General features: G+C 44.1%; 4 protein-coding genes across 7 annotated transcripts in view; all 4 read right to left on the reverse strand.

The window, feature by feature from the left end:
- Positions 1–2,476: 2,476 nt before the first annotated feature.
- LOC102231167 (transmembrane protein 182-like) lies at positions 2,477–6,282 on the reverse strand. Its single transcript, XM_005802574.2, has 5 exons — positions 5,984–6,282; positions 4,656–4,752; positions 4,448–4,561; positions 4,245–4,382; positions 2,477–3,098 (listed from the first exon to the last, which is right to left on the reverse strand). Exons 1-5 carry the CDS (start codon positions 6,149–6,151, stop codon positions 2,842–2,844), a joined length of 774 nt encoding a protein of 257 aa, XP_005802631.1. The 5' UTR covers positions 6,152–6,282; the 3' UTR covers positions 2,477–2,841.
- Positions 6,283–6,362: 80 nt separating this feature from the next.
- On the reverse strand, positions 6,363–10,013 carry LOC102223384 (actin-related protein 3). Its single transcript, XM_005802541.2, has 12 exons — positions 9,827–10,013; positions 9,110–9,165; positions 8,897–9,021; positions 8,716–8,826; positions 8,534–8,629; positions 8,187–8,294; positions 7,969–8,112; positions 7,708–7,881; positions 7,538–7,630; positions 7,322–7,447; positions 6,950–7,033; positions 6,363–6,875 (listed from the first exon to the last, which is right to left on the reverse strand). Exons 1-12 carry the CDS (start codon positions 9,868–9,870, stop codon positions 6,780–6,782), a joined length of 1,257 nt encoding a protein of 418 aa, XP_005802598.1. The 5' UTR covers positions 9,871–10,013; the 3' UTR covers positions 6,363–6,779.
- A 2,357-nt stretch (positions 10,014–12,370) lies between these two features.
- LOC102230907 (ly6/PLAUR domain-containing protein 1-like) lies at positions 12,371–21,147 on the reverse strand. The gene is made up of 3 exons (XM_014470074.2): positions 20,904–21,147; positions 17,551–17,682; positions 12,371–15,232 (listed from the first exon to the last, which is right to left on the reverse strand). Exons 1-3 carry the CDS (start codon positions 20,950–20,952, stop codon positions 15,006–15,008), a joined length of 408 nt encoding a protein of 135 aa, XP_014325560.1. The 5' UTR covers positions 20,953–21,147; the 3' UTR covers positions 12,371–15,005.
- Positions 21,148–23,491: 2,344 nt separating this feature from the next.
- LOC102231473 (nck-associated protein 5-like) overlaps positions 23,492–26,583 on the reverse strand; it is a 126,515-nt gene continuing 123,423 nt past the window's right edge. For all 4 annotated transcript variants that reach the window (XM_023329190.1, XM_023329191.1, XM_023329192.1 and 1 more), the window contains one exon: positions 23,492–25,689. In XM_023329190.1, coding sequence (XP_023184958.1) covers positions 25,414–25,689 — 276 coding nt within the window. In that variant the 3' untranslated portion in view covers positions 23,492–25,413. The remainder of the gene's footprint in view (positions 25,690–26,583) is intronic.

A 26,583-nucleotide genomic window follows, 5' to 3' on the forward strand; every position in this document is an offset into this window, starting at 1 on the left:
CTTCTGATGGGAGCAAATGTTTTTCCAGGAACTGGACGCGAACATCAAACTGAGAGGTGACTGTAGTTTTGAACCAGTTCTTAGTATCAATTGAAGCTAATTTAGACGTCCCGTCGTCTTTTGAGGCGGGACGCTCGTGTCCTCACGATGTCCTGTTGTAATTGCGACAGACGGCTCCATCTCCGGAGGACAAAAGCCCAGAGTGACGGGATGTGAGGAGCAGATATTGGAGCAGAGATTGTGTTGCATGCCCGGTTGACAGCTACAGCAGCGCCTGGCATTCTGCTCTGTGATCAAATAATGAATCTGCCACATTCTCAAACGTCGATTTGACTCCATCTCCTGGTGTTCATTAGAAGGTAAGGACTTTTGCGGTGACTGAGGCGTTTACGAGCGGCGAGCCAGCGAGACATGCTCAGGTGTAATTATGCTCACCAAGTTCGCAGCGGAGATTAGGAAGCAAAGGGACGGATAAGAACAGGAGCGTCAGACATGAAGGAATATTGAAATACTCACTGATGCGAAGTGTCTTTTGTCACTTTATCATTTCAGGGTCTCACTTCTGTTTGCCTTTTCCAATTATAAAGGTGTGACTGCTACATCCCCCAGCCCCCTTCTCCTCATATCATGTTAAACACGCTGAACTTCAGGAATACAGAAGAATTTTTCTTTCTGTTCTTCAGGAACTGAAATAATTATCACTTAGAGATGTAGAAGCCTTTGCAGGCCTAATCTGATGTGAGCGGTGCAACTTTGCATTTCGCAGTAATATTGATGGACATCATTGGGATGTGGGGACCAAACTGAACCAACACTGCCCTCTCCTGGCTGGTCACCGGCTTGCACACCTCTGAAGTGGCCCTGCGGTCAGAAAATGGATTATGACAGTCCAATTTATTGTAATATCCATCTCTGTGAACCGGAGTTTCAACCTGACTTGGAGATGACAGGCAGCCGCGGTCACAGTCAATCTACTCAGCCCCTGAAAACCGTTCGGCGGCGACGCCAACCAAGGACTCCTCGCCACGTTTTTGTCAAAACCGATTCATCAGGGATAATACAAGCAGAGCGAGAGAGCTGGAGGACTAATCACGATGGGATGTGGTAAATAAATTAGAAAAATAATCCGTAGTCACCAACACTCAATGAAGACTTCCACTTCTGTGTTTGACCGTTTGATTTTTACCTGAATCCTGACGGATGGCTGGAGGGGAACCGGCTTCTCGAGCCGAATCGGATCAGTTTAATGTGACTTTATTGGATCAAAATGGGAACAGAACAAAATGAAACTATTTCTGTGGGCTCTCGAGCAGATTAGTGGAGAACCAAGCAGAAGAAGCTCATCAACTAGCAGGCTGGGTTGAAGGTGGACAGACTGTTTATGGTTCCTTTGTTCAGGAATCAGACTAGTTTAAGGGAAATATCAACATTGCTGTTTGAACTCGCTTCAAAAATTAAAGTTATTACAGGAAATGTCTTGCAATAATTTCCTGTTTAGTTTTGTTGCTCTGTCATCCTCAGTGTTGTATTAACTTCCTGTTCTACTGCAACCTCCATTTCCGACGTTCTCCGTTTTGGTATTTTGAGTCATTCTGGTGTTGGGGTAATGATAGGATAGTTTTAAGGTTCCCTTAGTCCTGCTTAACAACTTGCTTTAATTTATTTCCATATTATGAACAGAGGAAGATATGCTTCGAGAGAACTGATTATCCAGGTAGAAGCTTTACCAAGTCGTAACACAGATAAGTAAAGAGAACAAGAACAAATTCATTTGACAATTCCAAGAAAGGTTTCCATAGAAACTGCCAGGAGTGATAGCTTGGTAGAAAACAGCCACTGGTTCTACACTTCGCCTCATCCAGACAGTCTGGAGTTTTGAATATCGAGAAAAGTTTGCTTGCTGGACTGCTGAAATTTTGGATCCGATTTATGTTTGAATGTGACATATGCAACGTGCCAGCTTGACCGAGAAGGAAGCTACGGGAAACACGTGCGCTGTAAACAACCATCCACCACGGCGAAAACTTTTGCCAACTTTCTGGTTGAAAAGGACTGAACGGCTTCCTTCACTTCATCCGCTGGGTAGTTTAGACTCGCCGTTTAAACTACAGGTCTAGAGCGGCGCAGAAGTTCACAAGTCAGTTTGCTGGTTGGCCAGGAGGAAGGTCTACCAAAGGAATCCAGGTCAATGGGAGAAAGCCTAGACTGACTACTGAAGGGAGATGAGAATCAAGAGGAAGTGCGTAGGAAGGCAAAGGCCAGGCTACGTTAGAGTGACAGATAAAAAAAAAAACTATAGATCAGACGTTCAGCTAATTGTTCCACTGGACGTCAACAGCAAATCATAAATCAGGTTAGAGATTCAGTTCGGCAAACTGAAGCTGATATTACATTTTGACTAGAATTGCTAGTTTGTGAGAAAAAGAACTTAACTCCAAGTGTTAAACACAGCGATGTTTGTGACAGTCAACCAGAATCAAAAGCAAACAGCAGCCTATTTAATATAAACAGACAGATTGATATGATTGTAACAAAATATGCAAGTAACAACTTCAACAGGTGTAAAGCAGAAGGCTTCTCTTTGAGCTTCTAGGCATTTAGCTGAATAATTTCGAAGAACAAGAGCGTTTTTCTAGAATTACTCTCTAAAAAATAAAGAAACAATTTGTACAATATAAAGTAAACCTAAAGTGTCTATACCTTTTAATTTATGTCTCTCTCTTTTTTGGTTTAAGATGATTAAAAAAATGTTATTACTGAATACCTGTAGCATAAATTGTTCTTAATTTATGCTACAATTTAATTTTTGTCCCAGAGAGTTTGTTGAACAGGACACGCTCATCACAGCTCGGTTTCTGACGGGCCGGGGATCGTTTGGACCCCCTGAACGCCGCGCCCCACCAGGATGAAGAGGAGTCCGGCCAGCAGGCAGAGGAAGCCGGCGGCGGGCGCCAGGAGGAAGGACGGGCCCTGCTGGACACTGAGCTGGTAGGACGGGCAGCCGGAGACGCTGCGCTGATGGGCGGCGAACTGCTCCAGGGTGTCCAGCACCTGGACCCACACCAGGTACATCGCCATGACGACCAGCAGGCACACGCCTCAGAGACAAATGAAGACGACAACAACAATCGTCAATAATGCCTTTTAACCCCCCCGCCTCAACTTCAAAAGAACCAAACAAAACCGAGACAATAGCAAAGCGAAGCGTCACGACGTGACAGCGCCTTTTGTGTTTCGCAGCCGACAGAAGTCAGACAACGTCGTCGTTTCAGGAAGCTCCGCGTGTTCACAACCAACCCCCCCGTTCGCAGCCGTCCCTCAGTTCAACCCCGTCTCGTGTCGCGCCTGTCGCGTTTTGTCACCGCGTCGCTTACGAGGCTTTTGTCCTCGCCGCGTCGGGGCTGGAAACCCGCAGCTGTTCCCAAGGCTCAGCGGGTAATGTTTTCCTCTCCGTCTCAAGAAGAAACAAGCCAGTTTGTACTATTATTAGTTGGAATCGTCATGTTCAAAGCTGGTTTGTTTTTCTATTAAATGACAAAAAGAATTGTTTGTGCGCAGACTGACATGAACTTGTTATATATATATTTTTTGCTGATCTTTGGCAGATGACGGAGTGGGAAGTCGTCCTTGAAGCGTTTTCACCGGATGCTTCGGGGGTTTTTTTATACAAAGCCTGCCTTCAAGCTCACTCCTTTAACTTATTTTATCGTCCTCTCCAGCAAATGTTGGGCCCAAAATATAATTGCCGTCTGTCATTTACTTCCAGATTTGCAGATGATTCAACTGGAGGCGTTTCTGAAGCCCGTCTGCGCCTTCAGCCGTTCACTCAAAGCAAACACCGGACACAAAATGTTTTACGGGATCACATGCTTCTGTTATCGCTCGATTATTTTAGGAGACCAGCGGAATGGAAGCATTTCATCCAACAGCACGGAATCTAAAAATACATATGGGGATCTTCAAAGTTAGCAAAAAAGCTAAAGTGCTAAGAAAAAAAACAAGCTCAGCTTACCCACTACTGAGTAAGAGTAATGATTTATCAAAAAATAATAAGTCTTCACAAATTTTTGAAGAACTTTCAAAGTTTTCTTTTAAACTCTATATGAATTAAAGGCAACTACTGGTTCTGTTTTCCAGCAAACGTTCCATGAATGCACTCCATGAATGATTTATGTAAGAATATCTCTATTTTGAAATACACAACTTTTCTGACGATGTATCAGGTAGACTCCGCTGATTGTTACCTCCACAGATCTGAAGAGCCCCGCCGGCGCTATAGAGGCTACGATTGGTCAGAGGAGCAGCACATAGCACCAGGAGTCCACCAATGACGACAGCCGTCACGCCCGAGACGAGGAAGATGCTCCAGAAGGTTCTAAAGACTGAACAAACCAGTGATTCAGTGGGGGATTGTCAGAGTGGGTGCGCTCTGTGTGAGTGTACCAACCGATGGCGGAGGCGGGTTGGTACGGCTCTGAGGGGAAGCCGGTCCAGTCCGGGTGGGGTGCAGGAAACGGGAAGAGGAAGGCAGGCTGGCAGGTCTTTGACTCAGGCCGACCCGCTGAGGAAGGAGAAAAGCAGCTTTAAACTGATATGACATATGATGCTTTAAAAAAATTAAATACAATCTACTAAAGCATAGCGGGGGTTCTCACTGATCCAGAACTCCAGGATGGAGAAATCAGAGGAGGCAGCAGTGAAAACGCAGCGCCAGAACAGACCCTGGTGGAACATCGTCACCCTGTCCTCAGGCTGACAGAGACAGAAACTTCAGCAGATGAACACTGGCTCCTGCTGCAAACGGAATCACTTCACTGTGGGACAATCCTGCCCAACAGGAGCCGTTTAGTAGTTTTCGGTTTCCCAGAAAACTCTGTAGGAAAAGTCTATGCCCAACCAATAAGACCAGGAAGTCTCATATTGAGTCATGGTGTGACCAGACGCCATATTTGATGAGTAAACTGTCAAAACCAGGACAAATATACAGATTCTCTCCAGTTTCAGTTAAATAACAAGAACTGTTTCAGATGAAGGCTTCACTCCACATTCGATAAATTAAAATAGACGTCTCGATGAGTATAGCTTATCAGATTAAAATACCTTTCGGAAATAACCTTTAGGCAGGAAATAAACCCATTTCAGTTTTTAAAAATAGCTTTCTATTGGTCCCATGTAATATTCTAATTTTAAATGAGTTTTGAGAAGCTGTAATTTGAAAAATCATAACTCAGTGAAATAAAGGCTTTCACACATCTGAATAAAAGTATGTAATAACTTGACTTTTTAATATTCTAATTTAGTGAATGGGTCTGAATATACCGTGGTATTGCTATGACGGCCCATATTACTCACGTCCTGCGGGGCTTTGAGGACCTGCGACCTCCGCAAGCCCCTGTTGACCACCATGAATGGGTGAAATACTTGATGTGTCCTCTAAAAACTCTATTTTAATTTCCCAAACACCAAATATGCACTAATAATGAGTGGAAATCGCCTTAGCATTAGCACATAAGCTAACAGCTACAATCTGAGGGCTCAGCCAATCAGAGCCAAGGAAACTAAATAGCGCTACGTCATTCCGTTTCCTAACCTGCTGAATCATAAATACGTGAATATTCCTCAAATAATTGGGAGTCCCGTTCCGCTGTGATTTTTTAAATAGCTGTTTTAAGGCTTGTGATTTTTTTTTTTAACATTTCTTCCTGACCTCAAGAGAACCAGCATGAAGAACTGGTGGGGCATATCAATCAGTTGGTTCTTTACGGCTCTCATCAGGAATGTCTTTCCACTATTATGTTGCCACACCTGTAGGTTATAGTTTATTATGTTCATCCTCTCAAATGCACATTGATTCTAATTATTTGCCATTTATTCCAAGAACACAGCAGTGATTCTTTGATGTGATGCAGGTGTTCAGGGTTTACGTTGTTGTAGTTTACGTACCTTTGGCCGTATTGGCTCAGTAGTGTTTTCACAGTTTTACCTTTAAGGTGTTCCTCTTCCTGTCGTCCTCCTCTCGGGTCCGGCCGCAGGACTCGGCGGCCAGCAGCCAGTACTCCGTGCCGCAGCAGAGCAGCGTGAACAGCGCTCCGGACGCTCCGGTGAACAAGGCCAGGAAGAGGAGCACCTTCATCCTGTCTGCAGCAGACATGGCGCCCTCTGCTGGTGTCTCTATCAGCTCCGTACCTTCAAGTCTTTCCGTTTCTTTCGCTTCACTGTGAATCAGGAGTTTAACGCCCAGGCATGGCGTCGTCCTACAGGACTAGAGCAGTTAACTGGTTCCTGCGGACCAGCCGCGGCAGGAAGAGGTCCGGTTACACTCCAGGAATAGAAGAGCAGGAATAGACAGACACAGGCACAGCTAGAAACACCTGCTTAGCATTTATTACATTTATAAATCCAGATTTTGTACAGAACCAGGCTGTCCAGAATGACAGACAGAGGCAAAAGAAACAGTCGCTCATTTATTCATCAGGCTGCTTCCTCCTCTACCTGCTGATCAATGCTAACAAACACGATGGGCACTGCTGAGTATCAGATTACCTTTCAACCAGACAAATAAAAACAAGCTTCAGGTGTTTTTGCAAAGTGTTCCCATGACAACCCAGAGAAGCTATGGCCCGTTCACAGAGAGGGGGATTAATGGCCACCCTGTGAAGAGAAATAAAACATTTAACCAGAACTTCTGGTTCCTGTGATGTTCAGGGAGTCTGTTTGGTCCGTCTCGCTATGTTCCAATTCGTCACTGTGTCGTACAAACGCTTCTGGTCCATCTTGAACTAGGACATGACCCCAAACACGGGATTGTGGCGGCAGATGCTCGGCCCGATCTCCTCATAGTCCTTCTTGGTGTGGCACACCTGGTAGAACTCGGGCTGCAGAGACAGACCTCAGGTTAGCTCTGCTGACAGTTAAATGCCAACAATGTGGAGAGGAGGGGGATACTCACGGTGGACGCCAGCATGGACCCTCCGAACCACACGGCGTACCTCTGCATGTGGTGGGTGACGACCTGGACGTCGATGGGCTTCGGCTGTGACCCAAACAGACCCGTGTCATTAAAACGTACATAGTTTTTTTTTTTTTACCCCTCCATGGGGTGTTTTGTGGGCTCTAGTGTCCCTTATGTGATAGTAGGCTGACAGGAAACAGGGAAGGAGAGGGGGGAAGACATGCGGCAAATGTTGTCAGGTCCGGGAGTCGAACCCGCGACGGCCGCGTCGAGGACTCAAGGCCTCCAAATACGGGTCGCGCTAACCCCTACGCCACCACGGCACGCCCAAAACGTACATAGTTAGAGAATGAAACGCTGACCGCTTACCTTCAGCTTGCCGCCGCTGAGCTCCTCACTGATCTTCAGCCGGGCGTCCACTGTTCTCTTCAGGTCCCTCTGCAGGCGCCGGCCAAAGTCCCGGAACATGGTGGAACCTCCGGACAGAACCACGTTCTGGAGGACAAACAACGCATGAAACAACAACAACATAGATGCCAACTAGTGGCATCTATGGTTGTCTACTAGGGTCTGAATTGTCTCTACCTTGTAGAGAGGACGTCGAACGTCGATGGGGCAGTTCTGGATGACCTCGTCCACCACCTCCGAGATGGGCTGAGTGAAGTCTGGGTTAGCGAACTGGATCAGAGAGAGAACTCTGTTAAAACACATCGTTTCGGATCGGAGAGCTCCATCCGGACACGTTCTGAAGGCACCTCTGGGTGGAAGAAGATCTCTGGCCCCAGGAAACGCTCGTAGCCCACATCAATGGTAAACTCCTTCTTGGTGATGGCGTTGACGCCCGTGTACTGCTTGATCCACTTGGAGCCGTCCGTGTCGTACTTGCTGAACTCTTTGACCAGGTCGGGGCAGACGTAGCTGAACCGCTCCTATTGGGAGAACAGGTCAGACGTTTTCACATCTCTCTTGCTGTGCTGCCCTCTGGTGGCTGAGCAGATGAACAGCGAGGTACGGACCTTAACAGCTTTGGCCGTCTCCAGCGACTGCTCCGGAGGAATGCCCACCTCCCTCTCCCTCAGCAGCTGCTGGGTGAAGTAGGTGATGTCTCGACCGGCAATGGGAATGTGCTTGATGCAGCTGCCAATCACGTAGCCTTCAGCCTGGGGGGAGGCGACAGCAATGTGGTTGAGGCATACAGGAAGGAGGCGGCAGAAAGAGAGGAAGTGACACCTACCACCGGGATGACGTGCGTCACTCCGTCTCCACTGTCGATCACAGTCCCCGTCAGCGTCCGCTCGCCAACCTGCCGGGACGTCCAGGAGGCGGCCAGCGCCAAGACAGCCTGCACCAAGGGGTTGAACAATAATGGGTTACTAACTAAACACATTAGGGTAAACAACCAATACCATGGTTATTAACCAACACAAGGTTACCAACTAACACACTGGTGTTATTAATACACACAGAGAAATAAATCACTCTCTAATAGAGGAACTGAGAGTCAGAGCTTCCTGGAGGAACTTCCTCTTCCTCTCTGAGAACCAGATCTAAAGTCAGACGGGTCTGAGGTGTTGGTCGTACCTGGACGGCGATGTAAAGACCCGGGACGTTGAAGGATTCGAACATGATCTCGGCCGTGTACTCCCTGTTCTCAGGAGTGTTGAGCGGCGGCTCTGTCTGCACACAGAACCAGAATCAGAATCCATCATTAACACGAACGTTCCCGCTCCGTCCTCCAGTCACCTCCGTCCTCCGGTCCGTACCAGCAGGAAGTAGTGGTCCTCCGGCTCCGCCCGCAGGTACTTGAAGATGACCTGCTCCATGAAGCGCTCCATCAGGTCCCAGTCCTCCACAATGCCGTGACGGATGGGCCACTGCGAGAGAAAGGGGCGTCAACACCACAGCAGACCCCTGACCCTGACTGCTGCTTCAGCGTCGCCTCACCTTTGTTGCATATGAAGGTTTGTCGATGGCTTCGTCTCCGATGTAGAAGTCCAGATCGTCGACGCCCTTCATCATCCTGCGCTGCGCCTGGTCTCCCACCTTAGCAGACTCTTTGATCGCAATACCTGCAGCAGAAACCAGCAGACTGTCAGCAGGATGATCATCACCATCATCACCATCAGAGCAGAGAGATGCAGCTTCCTGGGTTCTCACATGACGGGATGATGAACTGTGGCTCCGTGTTCCCTGCATATCCAAGCTTTGTGTACCTGGAGAAGATCCAAACAACAGAACTTTTTAATAAGAGTTCAAGTTTGGTTGCTTGGAAAAATGCTCAATGGATCTGTTCGCTACAGGACAACTCAAAAATAGATTTGGATTAGAAAATATCAGAAAATAAAGTGAGACAAATAAGACTAAATGTTTACAAACAAAATGAGTAAGTTAATTTTAAAACACTAATTAAAGATAAATGAAATTGCCATATATGTAAAAAAAAAAATCCGATTGTAAAGTTAATTTTAATTTATTTTTAAAAAAGGTATAACATAAATTTGTAGGGTGTAATTATGTGTACTTTATAATAATAATGATGATGATGATAAAGTGTGTTGCAGCCTGGAGGTCAGCCCGCTCTGGGTGTGATCAGCCCAGGTAGGAACTGCTGTCTGAGGGGTGGACTCTCCAGGAAGTGGCTTTAGCTCCAGCAGCTAGCAGCGGCTAATCACCGCTTCCAGCCCCTCAAACGGACCGAACCGAGCCGCTGGACGGTTCGAGCCGCTTCAGGGGGTTCACCAGCTCCATGCAGGCCGGCTGAATGGAGCTTACCAGGGGAGACGGACGCGGCGGAGTCCCGGACAGCGGCTTCCAGGGCGTTAGCTGGAAGTTTGACAGGGGCTTCAATTGAAGCAAGCGGGCAGCTTCACTCACCCGGTGCCGCAGTCGACAACACAAGCCGGGAGCCGACCTGCCATGGTTCCGCTCCGCTTCACGACCCAAACGCGAAGATACCGACCCCCAAAGAGAGGCTAGGAGGGGCTGGAGAGGCGAGTTTCCACCGCAGCAGCCTGAATGAAGAGCCGCCGAGTCGGAAACACTTCCGGATTCCGTGGCAGCAGCTTCTAATGCGGAGTCAGCAGGTCCATGGCGGAAACAGCGCCCTCAGCAGGACCGAGCTGGCACTGCAACCAGCATGTTAAGGCTTTAGGATAGCTACAGTATTTCAAATACATGATTCTGGAACATTTGATAACGCGTAAAATATAGTTTGACACAAAAGTTAGCATATTTTGTAAAAAAAAAAAAAAAAATAATAATATATATATATTTTTTTATGTTATTTGGATAACTTTCTTCAGATTCATATTCAAAACTCCTTTATTATTATTATTATTATTATTATTATTATTATTATTATTATTATTATTATTATCCAAAAGGGAAGTTAAATATTGTAACTAATACGTGTTGTCTCACCACCTGCTGGTGTTTCTGGCTCATAAAATACCATAAAGGAAAAATGGTATGTATTACTATGTGGGCCGCTAATTCAATTAAAAACAAACTACTCGTAGTGTAAAAATGTGTTTATTACAACTATCACATTGAGATTTATGAGCGGCAGCCATATTAGATTTTGAGGTAGCCGTCTGCAAGAATCCTTCGATTTTTCTAGTTGGAATTTTCGACTTCATAAGGTGTTCCGTTCCCGTTACTTCTCTGGACTCAAAACTCAGAAACTCCGCCAAGCTCGAATAGAGCACGGCGTTATTTCAAACCGTATGAGTGGCGATCAGATTCACAAGACTTCAACAAATAGCCAGTTTATTCAAACTTTTTCACGTGTGCCTTTCTCAGTCAAACCATGCAGGACATATCTAACGTCAAAGGTGCAAAAGTCTGAAAATAGCTTACTACTGTGTAAATCTAAAGTCTCTAACGTTTTTAAAGGAATCAGTAGAATATTGAGAATAAAAATGTTAATGCAATACAGGGGATTTAAAGTGTTTCTTTCAGTGTTTATGTATAAATAAAGACAGCGCCTGTAAACTTACATGTCCGCATTTGTCATTATTTTTGTTGCAATGATGTGGGATCATTTTCCCAGCTAATAATCCTGTTAATATCCCAGCCTTAATGCTGGCTCCTGTTTGCACCAGCAGGTGGCAGTAATGCACCAGCTGAAGAAGTGAATAAACAGTGGACCTTTGGTACCGTCAGTGTGTGTGTTTTTTTTATTAGTCTACATGTTACCATTGTTTTTATTGTATATTAAAAGTATTGAAGATTGGAATAAACTGAATAAAACACTTCAGTTCCACCAAGATTTAGTTTTCATCATTAAACGCCAACTCACCCTGTCTCTCGAGAGTCCACATCAAAACATCTCCATCTTCGATCAGCTAACTCACTTTTGAAGAAAACTGGATCATATTTAGGGCTGTCTGGATAAGGAGGGGTAAGAAGAAATGAGCAGGTGAATGTTTTTGAACCTCTGCATGTTGTCCACCAGAGGGCAGCAGAGCTCCCGTCATGTCTAAAACGAGGAACCCCAAGAGTTTGAATCAATTAATCTACTAAACAAACCAAATGAGAATGGATTCTAAAAACATTTACTGAAATACAAAAAACAACATCATGAATAGCAGGTTTTTGTAGTTTTTCACAGAGTTTTTGCAGGTCAGGTGCTTGTTAATGATCCCTCCTTGGAGCTACTTTGACTAGGCCGGTGTTGGAGCTGCTTTAACTAGAACGACGTTTCCCTCCATTTACCAAAGTAAGGTTAGTGTTTGAGCCAAAAATACCAGCCTGGTGCCTAATCCAGCTAAATGAGTTTCTAATTCCTACAGGGCTGGCCTTGTAGCGGGGGCCGGTGGCGGCGGCCCCATCGATTCACAGGAAGTGAGGGCGCTTCCTCCAGCAGGACGATGCAGGGGTAATTGACTCCCTGGAGGTTTTTGATCCTCGCCCACACACAAACAAATAATTCGGCCCTCTTTCCGCCGAAGCCGGGCCTGCTGGGTATACAGAGGTCCCTCATCAGCTGAAGTATGACCGCTGTCAGGGCCCGGCTCGGCGGCCATTAGAGCCAGGCAGAGGAGGGTCTTATTATTTTTAATAATCTGCTGTTTTTGCTGCTTCTAAGCCCCTGGAGAGCTGCAGTCGGCACTTTCCCGCTGTGATCATCAGCCGCCCTTCGTGTTCAGGCCTAATGATGCTCAGTCACCCAGTCGGCAGGACGCCCTCCACACAGCCGGCCGCTAACTACCGCCTGCATTATTTAGCTGCAGCTAAACCATCATGCTGTTCACGCTGCTCCAAGTTCTTCAGTGGGTTGGAAAACGAAACATGTTAATCCAGTAGGAGGTTGTGTTGTGTGTCCATCATCAGGGCTGTAATTACATATAGAGGTCAATCATCGAGCCTGAACCAGAACACCAGGAGACATGCTGGGGAAACAAAGTGACTTCAAACTCAAATTCAAAAATACTTTATTGACCCTGAAAAGATATTAAATGTTGTTGTGACTCATTAAAGAGTTAGTGAAGACGGTGATGGCTGTTGGGAGGAAAGATCTCCTGTAGCAGTCTGTGCTGCAGTGAGTCTGAAGAAGCCTCCTACTGAAGACAGTCTGTTTTCTCAAGACGGTCTCATGAAGAGAATGGTCAGGGTTGTCCGTAGTTATTTTTTGATTTTATGAAGAATCCTACTTTGGATCGTTTCCAGAGGTTCCACAGCCGTCCCCAAAACAGAACCAGTCTTCTGTATCAGGTTGGTGAGCCTTTTTAGGTCACTGGCTCTGATTCTGCATGACGCTCTCAACAACAGACTTATAGAAGATCTACATAGATTCTACAGGTTACCTGTGGGAAGGTGTTTCCAATGTGGAAATGACAGGAATCAGAGCTGGTGAAGCCAGACAGACCAGGAAGGAAGAAACGGCGATGGACAGATTAAACGTCTTGGTTCCCAACAGTTTGGTTGTTCTGTTTCTGTCGGTCTGTGTTTTTCTTTTACATTTCAGTAGGGCTGCACAATTTATGAAAAACAATAAATATACCAAGAGAATATTGGTACCCTGTTCACTGGAACTCCATGACCCTGTTTCAGTGAGCACACCATTTTAAGCTGTACCAGGCTGTGGGACAGCGAGAGAGAGCAAGACTTTCAGGAGATAAAATGGAAGATACTGGAAAGTTTCTCATTTTGGACTTTTTAACCTCCATCTGTCATGAAACGTCTGGAATTGTTTTTACTTTTTCTAGTGTCAGAGTAAAGGTCTACAGGAGACCGCTGTCCGCTGATGCGTTAATGCCAGGATAAGACTATAAAGCCAGCGAATGGAATGGTACGAATTTCATCAACGTTAGAACACTGAACACAACAACAGTCATTGGTGTTGAAGTTGTTACTGATTGAGACCGCTACAGCTGGACTGCACTGGATCCATCGTCTATTTATATTCTCCTTGACGGGTTGATGTCTGTTAGATTCCATCTAATTCAACGTTTTACTTTCTTATGAATCCAAAGTTTTAGTCATACGTTTCCTTTTTGTGTGTGTCGGAACCATGTTAGCTGTAAACAGAAACGTCATCAGCCATCTTGGAATTGCTTCAAGCACCCAAAGCTCCGCCTCCATTTCACTCAAATATTGTGAATTAAGCTGATCGCACAAGAAGCTACTTTCTTCATTAACAACATTCAAATATCAAGCTTGTCTCAAATGTTACAGAGGATGATGAACGCAACAAATATGTTGAAAAAGAATCGGCGTGAAGAAATGCCAGGACGTTCTGCGGATTTGCCACAAACACAATATAAGAGCAGATTTTTCTGCAACATTTATTGAAACCACATATCAGCAGAATACAGCGTTACTCTTCACAGAAGACTCGTCAGAAGAAGCCATGGACGTCCCTCCTCTACTATAGCTAAAGCACTGTAAAAACAGACTGTCGAGTCGGCCTCAAATAAATGAATAAATAAACAACATCTGACACTTTATTGTCCACGGCGCGTTGAGCACAAACACACTCAGACCCTGCAGAGTGAGGCGGAAATGGAAGGCGTTGGGGAAATAATGACAAAGATTGAAAGTGCTTATTTTTTAAAAATGAGTTCCTCTTAAATTTGACACTTCTTTTTTTTTTTACAGAGTAAGGAGTCCAGAGAACACGCAGGTTTAATTTGAAGCTGTGAGGCGTATTTATTGTTTTTCACTCGTAATGCTGCGCCGTCGTTGAAATAATAATCATAATAATTCATGTCTTATACATCTAAATGCCCCGCAAATTTTTTTATTTGAAAGAATTAGCTCGATTATGTGTCGGTAGATTAGTAGGCAGCAACTTAAACAGATGCATTTTAGTTCCTTTATACTTCCTGCAATGAAAGAAGGATAAAATACCGCCTGGCAGTGTGTAAATATATGTATATATATGTAAATATAAGTAAAGTGTAATTCTGAGAAATAACAATGACTATATCAATACAAAGTTAATTCCACAGGCCATTTCAAACCATAAGAGCATAAAATAAAAGCCTGAAATGATCCAAAGATCTGCCGATTGCACTCCAATTCACGAAAAGCGACACCGGCGACTGGGGACTGGGAACCAGAATCCAAACCCGTTCACCTGTCAGCCCCTGGGACCCACCTGGAACAGAACGTCAGCGTTCAGGTTTGAAAACAATCACAAGCTAACTTCGTTCCACCCTGGACGGACAAATAACAGATCCAGGTATATAAAACAAGCCCGTATCACCACCCTGCCACCGCCGTGCTTTTCTTCTTACCTCCTGAAGCAGAAACGCCGACTGGGGTTTTAGGAATCAAAGCTTTTAGCCGCTTTTTCTTTAGGCATCCGACTCAAAAGCTGGTAGCACTAACATGATTGTGGACCCAGCAGGCCCCCAGCATCACCCTGTCACTACCGTGCTTCACAGGAGCTGATCCAATGATTTTCTTTGCTTAATAATTAACACAAAATGACCGAGGGGATACATTAGGCTCCTTTTTTTCCTTTTTTTTTTCCTCTCGTGAGCAACAAACCAGAAAAAGAGCTACGTCTACCCTGCGTGGCTCTACGCGACAGTCCGAGGTCCAACTACGTCAGGTGGAGCAGCATGGGCGGCGTGAGGAAGAGCAGGGCCCGCCCGCTGGCGGCGGCGGCGGCCGACGGCACGGGCCGCTTCTTCTTGACGCCGTTGCAGAGCGGCGTGCTGCAGCAGCTGATGCACACCGAGTTGAGCCGGCCGGTGCAGAACTGCTGGTAGCCGGAGGAGGTGATGAGGCAGGCCGACGACGACGCGCACGACTTCCTGTAGTGGGTTCCTGCGGGAGGAAGACGACTTTACTGCCTCCGGTTCCCCCAACAACAGGAACATTTCCTCCAATGTAATCAGATTACTCAGAGCGAACAGGTAGCTATGCTTTGTTGTGGCGCGCCGCAGCAGTTTATTGCTCTGTGTGACTTATGGAGACATCGATCCTCCGGCTGATCTTATTAACTGATATTTATCTGTGGGCTCTATATTTCTGCTTAAAGAAAAACAGCAGACAGCCCGGCCGTTATCAGGCCCAGCTCCTCCGTATTAGCACCATCTGTTATGTTGCAGCAGGCGGGCTGCGTTAGCCGCACCAACAGCATGGAGAGATGAAGAGTTTCCTTCCTCCACGGCAATAATTGTCAACTTAGTTTTGCAATAAATAAACAGAATGACCAGCTAAGTTGCCCTGTAGACAACACGGTCTAAACAAAGCCCAACTTATGATTTAATCACATCTGATCTTTTTTTTTTTTTACTTAGTCTAGTGTTTTATACATGAAAGTCTTGGAGAGACGATTGTTTTAGGGAGTTTTATGTCTGGAAGGAAAATTATTTCTTGACACCTAAATGAAATATTTACCCAAACATTTTTATCATATACTTCTATTATCTGAAGTACATTTATTTGGATTTGCTTTTAAATAAAAACATGACTTGTAGTCTCACTCGTTATGTTTTAACAGCTCATCTTTTCAAACGGTTAAAATAGTTAAATGTGGCCAAAAGCTAAACGTTCATGTTGATGTACAGCAGCAAATCATCTGCAAAGAAATGTACAGATTCCCATAAACCCCTTTTAGCAGAGGCCTCAGGACTTGTTGTTTACACCTAATGCTAAAGCTAATTTACCAAATTAGCTCTATATGTGGTCCTCGCAAAAGAATAACAAAGCTAAGGTAATGAGAAAATTATTTCCAGTGCTATACCTTTAATCATTGAGACAACTCAACCAGCTTTTGTTTCAGAAATGCAACAATCAGACTGATAGAAATTAGCCTCTTTTATGCTTTGCTACATTTAGACAGTTATAACTACTTTAAAAGCCCATCAGAGCATTAAATTGTGAGGTTTCAACATTTGTTCAAACTAAAGTTCGACATTTAACACCAGCAGGGAAAAGCTCAGTTTTCAATCTCTACATTTTCTAACTAGAGCTGACTTCGACATTCTCATTTAAGATAAATTTGAACACTAAAACATAGCACAGCCTTCCACAGCTTTGTGCTAACTTAGAGTTTTGTAAATGGATAATAATGGCTTGGGAAGTTGGTGGTTCCCAAGCAGCTCTGTAAGTATCCGATAAAGCTAATTACGTTTGAAGGCAACTATTTACACATGCTATTGAACAACTTCTAATTTTTAGTATGTTCCTCTAGCGTTTCAACAAATTCAGCTGCTTTCATAATGCTAACTCAACATTTGGCTGAATTAGGTTAAGTTTGCTAAGCTAGTCAGGCTAACAGAGTCCATAATGTAAGACTGTCTCCTTGTTTTTTTTTTTAGCTAAAAGTCACTCAGCATTTGAATTACAGTGTTAAATGCCTCGTTATTCATTTTCTTTGGTTTGATTTTTAGCTTTGAGCCACTGGAAGCTAATGCTAGCCTATTCCATTTGATAAAATGGTTGATTTTCAGATGTTTTATGACAGTCTTTTGAAGCACTGAGAAAGACATCACAGCGAGAAATGATACATGTATTTATCCAGTTGAAAGATTGAACCGACTGGTATTTGTTGCCTGCTGTAAAGCTGCGAGGACACACATCAGCTTTCTTTGAAGCTCCGCGGAGGAGAGAAATAACAGATAACAATGTCGGTTCCAGCGAAAATCACAGGAGATTGCGTTGACCTCCTGGAGGGGCCAGGTAAGTCAGACATGAGGAATGTATCTGAGGCGGGAAGAAAGGAGAGAGGGGACGGCTGGCGTCTTTAGGGAAATCATTTATGTCTTTTCATGTTACCTTTAAAAAAAACAAAAAGTCAAAGGTGCGAATGCGACGCAGGCGTAACGAGATGTTTGTCTTTGTTTGGTTTCGCAGAATCAAAAAAACCCCCAAAAAACATAAATGTCATCACAGCAGAAAATGTCTCCCTGGGTCTCCAGAGGAAACCGAGTTTGGAGGTCGTGTAAGTTTCTACGCTGACTCATGTTCCCCCATGATCAGCCGGAACAAGCTAGCAGCTCTAATTGGACACTTTGCCATTTACATCCTCAGCTCTGAATAGAAGAAAACACAAATTAAATCTCCAGGAAGGAGGCAGCTATTAGCACGCTAGATATGTTTTTTGGGGGGTTTTTTTACGTTAGCAAGCGGCGGCGTACCGTCAGGTTTGACCAGCACTTCCTTCTGGCACATGTCCTGGACGTTGACCGTGCAGTTAACGATGAACTCGGGCGTGGAGCAGTCGTAGTTGACACCCTCACACTGGTAGCACTGGATCTGGAGGCCGTCGCCTGTCACACACAAACAGGAAGTGGACCTGAATTCGCCTTCATGCTAATGTTAGCTGTACCAGCTCTGAGTAACGTAGCTAACAGGTTCGAAATGTCAAATTTAGCATAAAAGCTCCTAGAATAAAGCAAGAAGAATGAACAACATTGAAATATGCAATTCAATGCATCTTTTTATATAAGTTCTAGCCAATAACTTCAATAAAAGCAGACAGCCAAATAGTTTGACGATGTAGCGTTGACTTCTGCTTCTCCAGCTAAAACTTGTCATTGTCTCTTTTGTTTTTTTGTCCACTTTTAAATCTTAAATGTGCCTTTTAAATTAAATAGAACAAGAATTGTTTGTTCCATTCAAGATTATTTGTATTTATTTTATTGTTTGGGGTTGAAATCTGCTCATAATTTCATGTTTTGACGTTTCCAAGCCAAAAGGCGTTATATGCCAACCAAATTTGTAAATTAATATTTATTGGATGGAAGAAGAAGAAGAAAAAAAGGTTTTCTCACAAACTTATGATGACTAAGCAGAAAAATAGACTTTACTCGCTAAATCTGCTTTTCAGGAGGATTTTAGTGACGGTGCAAAAACAAATTCATACAATAAGCATTTTTAACTGTCACAACAATCCTTCTGTTATTTTTTTCGCATTATGGGAAAAAAAAAAAAATAGCAGCAGATACATAAACGCCTCGCTCCTTCCTCCTTATTTTGTTTTCTTTTTTAAACGTTATATTTTCAGACTTGGTTTCTGCACAATGAGCATAAAAAAAAACCCAAACAGATTCTGATTCTGACTCTTAAGGGATTCAATTGTTAGAAAATTCATTAAAAATATGTTTTTGTGTCAGGGGGGGGGGAGCGAATGGCATTTATTTAAAAAAATGAAGAAAAGGTTTAAAATATAATGTTTCTATGGCAATATTTAGAAGGTTTTTGGTGTTGAAGGAAAAGAGCAGGGTGTTTCTCATAGATAATAATAACATGGTATATATATTTATATAGATATGACTTTAAAACAAACGTTTAGTTGGCGTAAAATGAAATGTGTGATCAGTATTTATGAGAAATCCAATAAAAAGAAGAATTTATGTTATATATATATACTTTTATATATATATATATATATAAAAGTTGTAAAGGGAGTTTTAAAACTATTTGTTGTTTTTTTTCCCCTGGTCAGTGAAGGCACCATGTCAGCTAATTCATAATGTGTTATAATTAGCTGCATAATTAATCTGTTTAGGATTTCAAACCCTGCAGCAGCTTCAACAAAAGGAACAAAAAGGATTCTTCATCAAACGTAAAATGTGACAAACGACTCACCATCATTCCGCTATACAGCAACAGAGGCTTCTACAGTACCGCTGCAATACAGACTGCTACAGGAGATTCGTCAGCCTCGACACGACAGCATTTTCATTTCCCTTTGGGATTAATAATCTGCAATATTGATTATTTAATCTCACTAACAGAAACTCGAACGCATCTCGTCTGCTTTTTTTTTGCTCCTTCATCACATCAATAAGCTCCAGGTCGTCACGTCATTCAGCAGGAAGAAACTAAAAATGGCCGCCATGGCCTTTGGGAGAAATGACACTGATCTGAAACACGAGGCAGAAAATATGAGAACGGTCCTCATATTTCTATCATTAGAAACCAAAATGGGTTCAATACGGACAACCTGACCTTCCTCTCCATCAGACTGTCTTAGAAAAACAGAGGCTTCAGTCAGAGGCTTCTTCAAACACAACACAGACTGCTACAGGAGATCCTTCCTGTCCATTAGACAATTCCCCTTCGGGGTCAACGCAGAATTTTTTTGAATTGCATGAGAATATTTCTAATAAAATTCTAAACATACAAATGAAATCATTCAGGATTCCACTTTAACTCCAGGTTTTCTCCCTCAAATGTTTAAAATTAACCATAAATTAAATTTTGTCCACCTATACAGATAAATGAATATATATATAGTGTTATGGTGGCAATTGCAGGTCTGGATTTTAATATTATCAGATTAGTTTGAAAGAAGTTTTCAACAACAACAACAAAAAAAATCAGTAACCGGAATCGACTGAAAGAAAAATCTGCATCATTTCCTTCCACAGTGGATAATTCCACTCATTTTACAGCTTAATGTTCATCTGTTTCAGATCAAAAGGAGACCCCCCCTCCCCCCACTCCTCCTCTTTTTCTTAGTTTTTAGTTGGAGTTCTGCACAGAGCCCAGGTTTCTACCAACACATCTACTTTTTAAGCTGCAGCTGTTTTTATTTTCCAGCCTGCGCTTGGAAACGAATTCACACCTGGAGCCTCCGCGGCGGCTGCGGCTCCGTGGAAACGCGTTTGATAAAAAAAATAAAATAAAGAAAAAAAGGAGCATTTACAGAACAAAACGGATCGAGTAATATAAAATAAAATAAACCATCATCTGTGGCTTCTGCTCTCTTCTTTTTTACTCCACCAGGTGAGTTTTTCTTATCGCCCTGGAAACCTCCCCGTGGGGTCGGCTCTGCACACCGAACCTGCAGAAAGGGCAAGGCGGCTGCAGGAGGAAACCTGGCGCCTCGGGAAAAAAAAAAAAAAAACACAAAACATTTCAGCCGCAATCTAGAAAAAATAAAAAACTAAAATAAACTCAACAATTCTGGAGATGAAATCCCGCCGCAGACGGAGTCAATGTCACATTAAGCTCAGCTGACGGGTTCAGTTAGCGCTGCTTGATCACAGCAGCGGGGAGCCAGAAGACCTTAGTGGAAACTCGGCAGGAGCTGAAATCCAGCTCAATTCACCCACAACCGTCCGCTAAGAAGGAACCGCTAAAAAGAAAAAAGAAAAATCTCAAATCTGCGCAAATGTGGAGAAATGCGTAAATTCAGTGGAAAAAAAAGAACACTTCTGCAACTTTTCCAGAGACAAGTCAAGGTTTTGAATCCAAGCAACAACAAAAAAAGAAAATCATTTCTCAGAATCAGCAGAGAATGGATTAGTGCGCACGATCTTGCGCTCAAAACGCACTTTTTCTTCTTCTTTGTTGCATTTTTTCCACTAAAGTGCATTTAACGCTTAAAATCAAACGGTTTCCCCAACATTTCAGATGCAGCTTGTTGTGTGTGTGTGTGTGTGTGTGTGTGTGTGTGCGTGTGTGGGTGTGTGTGTGTGTGTGTGTGAGAGAGAGAGAGCTTAGCGTTTGTGTCTTCTCCTGTTGCGTCCAGTTGACCCACCTGCGTCCAGGAAGAGTCCCAGTAAAGTGGCGAAAACGAGCAGCCGCATCCTCTGCCTGCAGCCGGGAGGGGAACCATGAGAGCGGGAGGGAATCAGCGGCAGGAGCAGGGGTCGGTCCGCCGGCTCATCCTCACCTCCTCTGGGGCGGATGGAGGGATGATGGAGGGATGAGGTGGGGGAGGGAGAGACGGAGCTCCGCGCAGGTTGTTGCGCTCAGAGCGACTGGAGAGGAAGAAGCTGGAGCGCCGCAGCATCCAGCGCACCACGTGACCACGTTCCTCTCTCTCCCTTCACACAAAGATCACATTATCCTAATTGTTATAAATCTGTTTTATTTTTATTTTTTTTTTACTAAAGTATCAGCTTTTTTTAATCTGGAGGGTCGATTCTGTCGTGATTAATTTTCTCAATGTTACCGGACCACCAAAAAAAAAAAAAAAAAAAAGTCTTTAAAGTTTTAATTTGAAGTTATCTGGTGTCACATTTCTATCCAGACGGTTAGCGGGATTCTATTGAGAGTTTATGAGCAGTCAGTGTCTTACCCTGCAGTATGACTGGAGCGCAGACAGATGTTGAGACGGGATCTTGAGGTTTCCGACTTTTTCAGTCGATTGTGCCACAGGGTTACAACTCACCAGCTCCAGCTTTAAAAAAAACCCCAATATGGCCGATGAACCGCACCATTATTCAGAACATCTATGAGAACTTCCTGTATGAAACATAACAGAACCAGATTGGCTACCTTACAGTCCTTGACTGTTTACAGTTTATGAAAGAGAAATTGCACATCAGCGCGCATGCAAAGTGCAAAAACGTCTCCTTTATTTACAGGAAGTGCAGCAGACACACAAACATTCGACCTTCCGTTTCTCAAACAGGGAATCGGTTTGCAGTCAGAATCCTTCAGCTTTCCAAGTGGGAATTTTCAGCTTCCTGAGGCGTTCCCGTCACTTTTCTGGACTTTAAAACTCCGAAACGCCGCCTTCGAGCTCGACCAGATCGCGTCGTTGTTTAACCAGGAAGTTGGCGGCATCCCTGGCGACAACAAAGCTAGCACGTTTAGCATCAAACGATCAGACATGATCGGACTTTACTGATTTTCTTTCACAGTGTTAAATAGAAACATCATCACTAGGGAACAAAACTGAGCACAATCTGACTTTTCATGTGAATAAAAATCATATTCAATTTAAAAAAAAAAAAAAAAAATCCAAAAGGGACATTAAATCACACGACTCTTATCCAGGTGTCTTCAAAGGGTCATTGGTGATGGCAATGCTGTGCGTCTACAGTAGCAGTCAGCGTTGCAGTGAGTCTAAAGAGGCCTCTGACTGAAGACTGTTAATGAATATCAATGTCATGACGTTCCGATGACATCATCAGCTGCTAGTTAGTTAGCTAGCTCTGCTAATCCACCTCCTTTGGTTTTGCTGCTTCTCTTTAAATATCTGTCTGGAGATGCTTTGAACTCCCTCCTCTCTTCAGCTCAGGTATTACTTGAAGTTTTGCGACGCTAATCAGCTAGATAAAAGCAACAAAAAACCTTGTTGCCGTGGTTACACATAACAGCTGTGCGAAAGTAGAAAACTAAGAGCAGAAAGAGAGAACCTCCGTGTCACTTTGCTGCTGTTGCACCTGAACGTCCAACACTCTTCTTCCCAATTATCCAAACGTAAAGATTAAGCTTAAAAATATTAGGAACTAAAAAAAAACAACAACAAAAAAACAAATCAGAGCAAACATGAGTAAAGTTTGGATTGTGATCAAAAAGCGTCGTGAGCAAACATAATTACCCTGAACAGCAAGCGATCCCGCAGAGGTTAATAACTTTTTTTAATCTATCTAATTAACCTCTCCCGCGAAAGCCGCCTGTCGTCTAAACTGCATTTCCACCTCGTTATTTCAGCGCTTTTTCTTCCCTCGTCCCCTAAAATAATAGAAACATCATCGACTCAGCACAAATTAACCTCCATTTTCAGCATAATGAGCCCCCCCCCCCCCCCCCCCCCGCCCTCCCCTCCGCCCGCTCGGTGATCAATGGCAGCGCCGAGCCGGACCCAGCCAGGCGTGAGTGAGCTGGCTGCGTCCGGCCCTGCGCCTGTAATCACCCATCAGGGGACAGGGCGGCGTTGAACCGTCGCCAACAGACTGCGACGCCGTGATTATTACCCCACCCTCTACCTCCCACCGGGGTGGGGGGGTGGTGGTGGTGGTGGTGGTGGGGGCAACAACACAAACCTACAATTGTCACGTCAATAAACAGCCGGCGGCTCCGTTTGAAATAGGAAATAATTTCTCATATTTATTTAGGAAATAGTTACATAAAATATAGCCTTAAAGTCTAGAGTAACAGACAAAAATTGCACACAGCAATAATAATAATATTAATAATAATAATAACAATAATTACCGAAGTAACACTGCTGGTAACCAGTTCTCTTTACAAAGAAACGTGAGGAAAAAGGTGAAGCATGACAGTCACACTACAAAACCTGGGTATAAATATTGGACAGCTAGAAAAATACACAACCCTCCCCTTCACACTCTCTTCTTACAATAATTACAGTTCCATAGAATTTTTTTTTTTTCCAAACTCTGTTGATTACTAGCACCAGCTTGTCAGATTCCAGACAACAATTTGGCATAGTTACACCTGAAGTGTTTTTTTTTTGCATTTATTGATTCAAAATAAAAGATCAGAAACGATCCGCGCCGTTTTCAAACAGCACGACTGGAAAAGTTAGTCGAACGATCGGCAAAAATGTACAGCTTTTCTTTACAAAACGCTTTAGTCACATATCAATCAGCAATGCCCCTTCTGATATTAACTTATAGTGATTTTATGTACAACATAATATACAGACACGAGGAGAAACTGAGGACAGTAGAAAGGTTTGCAGTGATGCTACATGGGAGAGACACCGGTTCTGAAACCTGAACTCATCGAGACGAAAGATGAGGGAAAGACGCTTTAATTTACAATCTTTGTGAGTCCAGAAAGTTCCCTGAGTTACCGACAGCAAAAGAGATCAAACAGTCGGAGGACTGATGTACCGAAAACTAAACTCGCATCAGGAAGTATTCAAACCCATGTCAGAGTAGAGATCTCTTGCCTTCAACGCTTAGGACAAATGGGTCCTCTGGATGTGTGGTGAATGAAAGATTAACCCAACCAAAATCTAACAAAGACCCAACCAGGATCTAACCAAAACCCAATGAAGATCTAACAAAGACCCTAACAAGATCCAACCAAGACATAAGTCAGACCCAACCGAGATCTAACCAAGTAGTCTCTTTACCCAAACCTGGTTTATGAAAAGAGATTGCACCTCCTTAAAACTGGATGGAGTAGAACAACATCCAGAAGACTGGCAAATGAGAACCTTGTCCTTATGGCCAATTGTTGGAACTCAACAAAGGTAGTTATAGAGAGATCTTCCTCAACACAGAAGTATAAACCATAAATCTGGGTGTAAATAAAGTTTATGTCAGTCAGGACAATTTGGTAACATGTTTCTCTACTAATCAAGGTTCTGGATTGGGTTGAGTCTATCTTAATGGATCTTCTAAGTGCTTTGGTTGTATGGAAAATCTATTGGGTCACTTTGTGGGTGAGGCTGCTAAAGTCTTTTGGAAAAGTAATAGAGATTTAGTCAAGAGGTTCAGACCCAAAGCAAGGTTTGGCTCTATCCAGCCAGCAGTGAAGGACGGTGCAATTAGCGCCTCACCGCGGTTTCACTGATACGTTTCTTCACTGCAGAAACCGTTTTGCGATTCTCCAAAACTGGAAATCTCAAAGGTTTCAGTCTCTGACTCTTAGTTTCTAAGATTCCTAAAAATCTCCAAACCACAACGAAAGGGACTGACCTACAGCAGCGCCCTGACCCCTACTTTCTAACCTCTGTTTTGGTGTCTTGTGAAAATCAAAGAGTAGTAGTCTTTATCCTCTGACTCACAAAACAACCAATTATCAGTTGAGAGAAAAAAAAAAATAAATTATAAGTTTAATATTATCATGAAAATATCCTTAACTACCAAAATATTCTGCCTGGCTAGACACTTTCGAATGCACTGCTTTGCTATGTAACGACAATTAATTTGTTTTTGACAATCGTCTTTAAATTTAGGCTAGTTGGACTAACTTTTCCTGGTGTTTTTATATTTAGATCTAGGTCTAGGTCTAGGTTGGACCTGATGAGAGGTGGGCAGTCCTCTCATACCAGGAGACATCCTCACCACACATGATGGTCTGGAATCACATGAAGATCAAGAGATTTCTGAGGATGCTGAAATCATCCGTACCACTGGGTTCTAGAAACCGCCGTGTTGACTGAGTCAAGAGACAATAGTTCTCATTGTCTTGTAGCCACCAGGTATGGAAACCTAAAAACAGGTCTAATGGGCCGACTGTACCCTTCAACATCCAAGTCATTGATCCACTGACACTAGAGTGAAAGGGTGTGGTGAAAGATCAATACAGGGCCACACATCCAGCGGTGCAGCAGCTCCTCAGACGCCATTGGAGGCCTGGCTGGTGCAGGATGAGAAGCTGTCATACAGTGAGTCGCTGAGGGAGTGGTCCAGCCCCGGCCTGCTGCCAAAGCCAGACGACGGTAGAGGATCACTGCCGTTGCAGCTGCTGCCGCCTGCGTCGCCGTCAGCTCTCAGGTTGGGGTCCGGAGCGCCGCCGCCGCCGTGGTTCAGCTTGTTCAGGGACTCCAGGGAGATGTGGAGAGAGGCCGGACGGCTCGGCCCGACGGGCAGCTTCTCCGCTGACAGCTCCTTCTGCAGGAGAACAAAGAGCAGGCATGGAGCAAACACGCTGCACACATCCTGAAATAACGTACACCAAGCGCCGACTTCACTCCTCCTCTCGACCAGCAAAGCAATCAGAGAGATTGGAACTGAGCTCCAGTAGCTGATGAACATCTTGGGTGTCGGCCTCCCAGCTCTCCCAGTTACCCACGTTGGCTTTTATTGTTAAATGTCGTCCGTCCAACAGATTAGACAGAAACTGGCGCTCCACTTCAATTAGCAGCAGCAGTCTTATCTGGAGGCCATTAGTGATTAGATAAGCGAGTGTCAGTGTGTTTTACTGTCAGGGCGATCCGTCCCTTCTTAATGCGGACCGCTGCTTTCTCCACTGCGAGTGCTTATAGGCACCTTGGTAGCGATTAGACTCAGCAGCTACAGAGGAAGAGCCTGCATGTCGACAGAGGTGGAACAAAACAACACATAAACCCTGAAAACAGCTGTCCTAATGCGTCTCAAATGGCTCTTTAACAAGCTAGCCCTCAGCCTCGCCTCTCTAGAGACGAGCTAAACAACATCCAGAGAGGAGCGGCTCGTTTCCTCCAGCCGGGGAGACGACAGCTGCCGTCCAAGCAGCTACTCCAGCAGAGAGGGCGAGCTGCAGGCGACAAGACGAGCCGCCAGGGAAGGCGCTGCCTTGGACCACTTAGCATTTAGCTGCAGGGTGGAGAGACGTCAAGGCACCAAGTCGGCTGCTTCAGTAATAAGGCTCACCGAGCCGGGAGAGCGATTCAACGTTTCTGGTGTTTTTAATGGACGCTGGAGGTGTTTTCTTCAGTCTGAATTCAAAACAAAAGGATTTAATGTGCACCTTACACCTTCCTGTCTCATCAAAAAAACAACCCCTTAAGAGACGATTTCGAACCT

This window comes from Xiphophorus maculatus, chromosome 24 (genome assembly GCF_002775205.1).
Source record: "Xiphophorus maculatus strain JP 163 A chromosome 24, X_maculatus-5.0-male, whole genome shotgun sequence".
NCBI classification, from domain to species: Eukaryota; Metazoa; Chordata; class Actinopteri; order Cyprinodontiformes; family Poeciliidae; genus Xiphophorus; species Xiphophorus maculatus.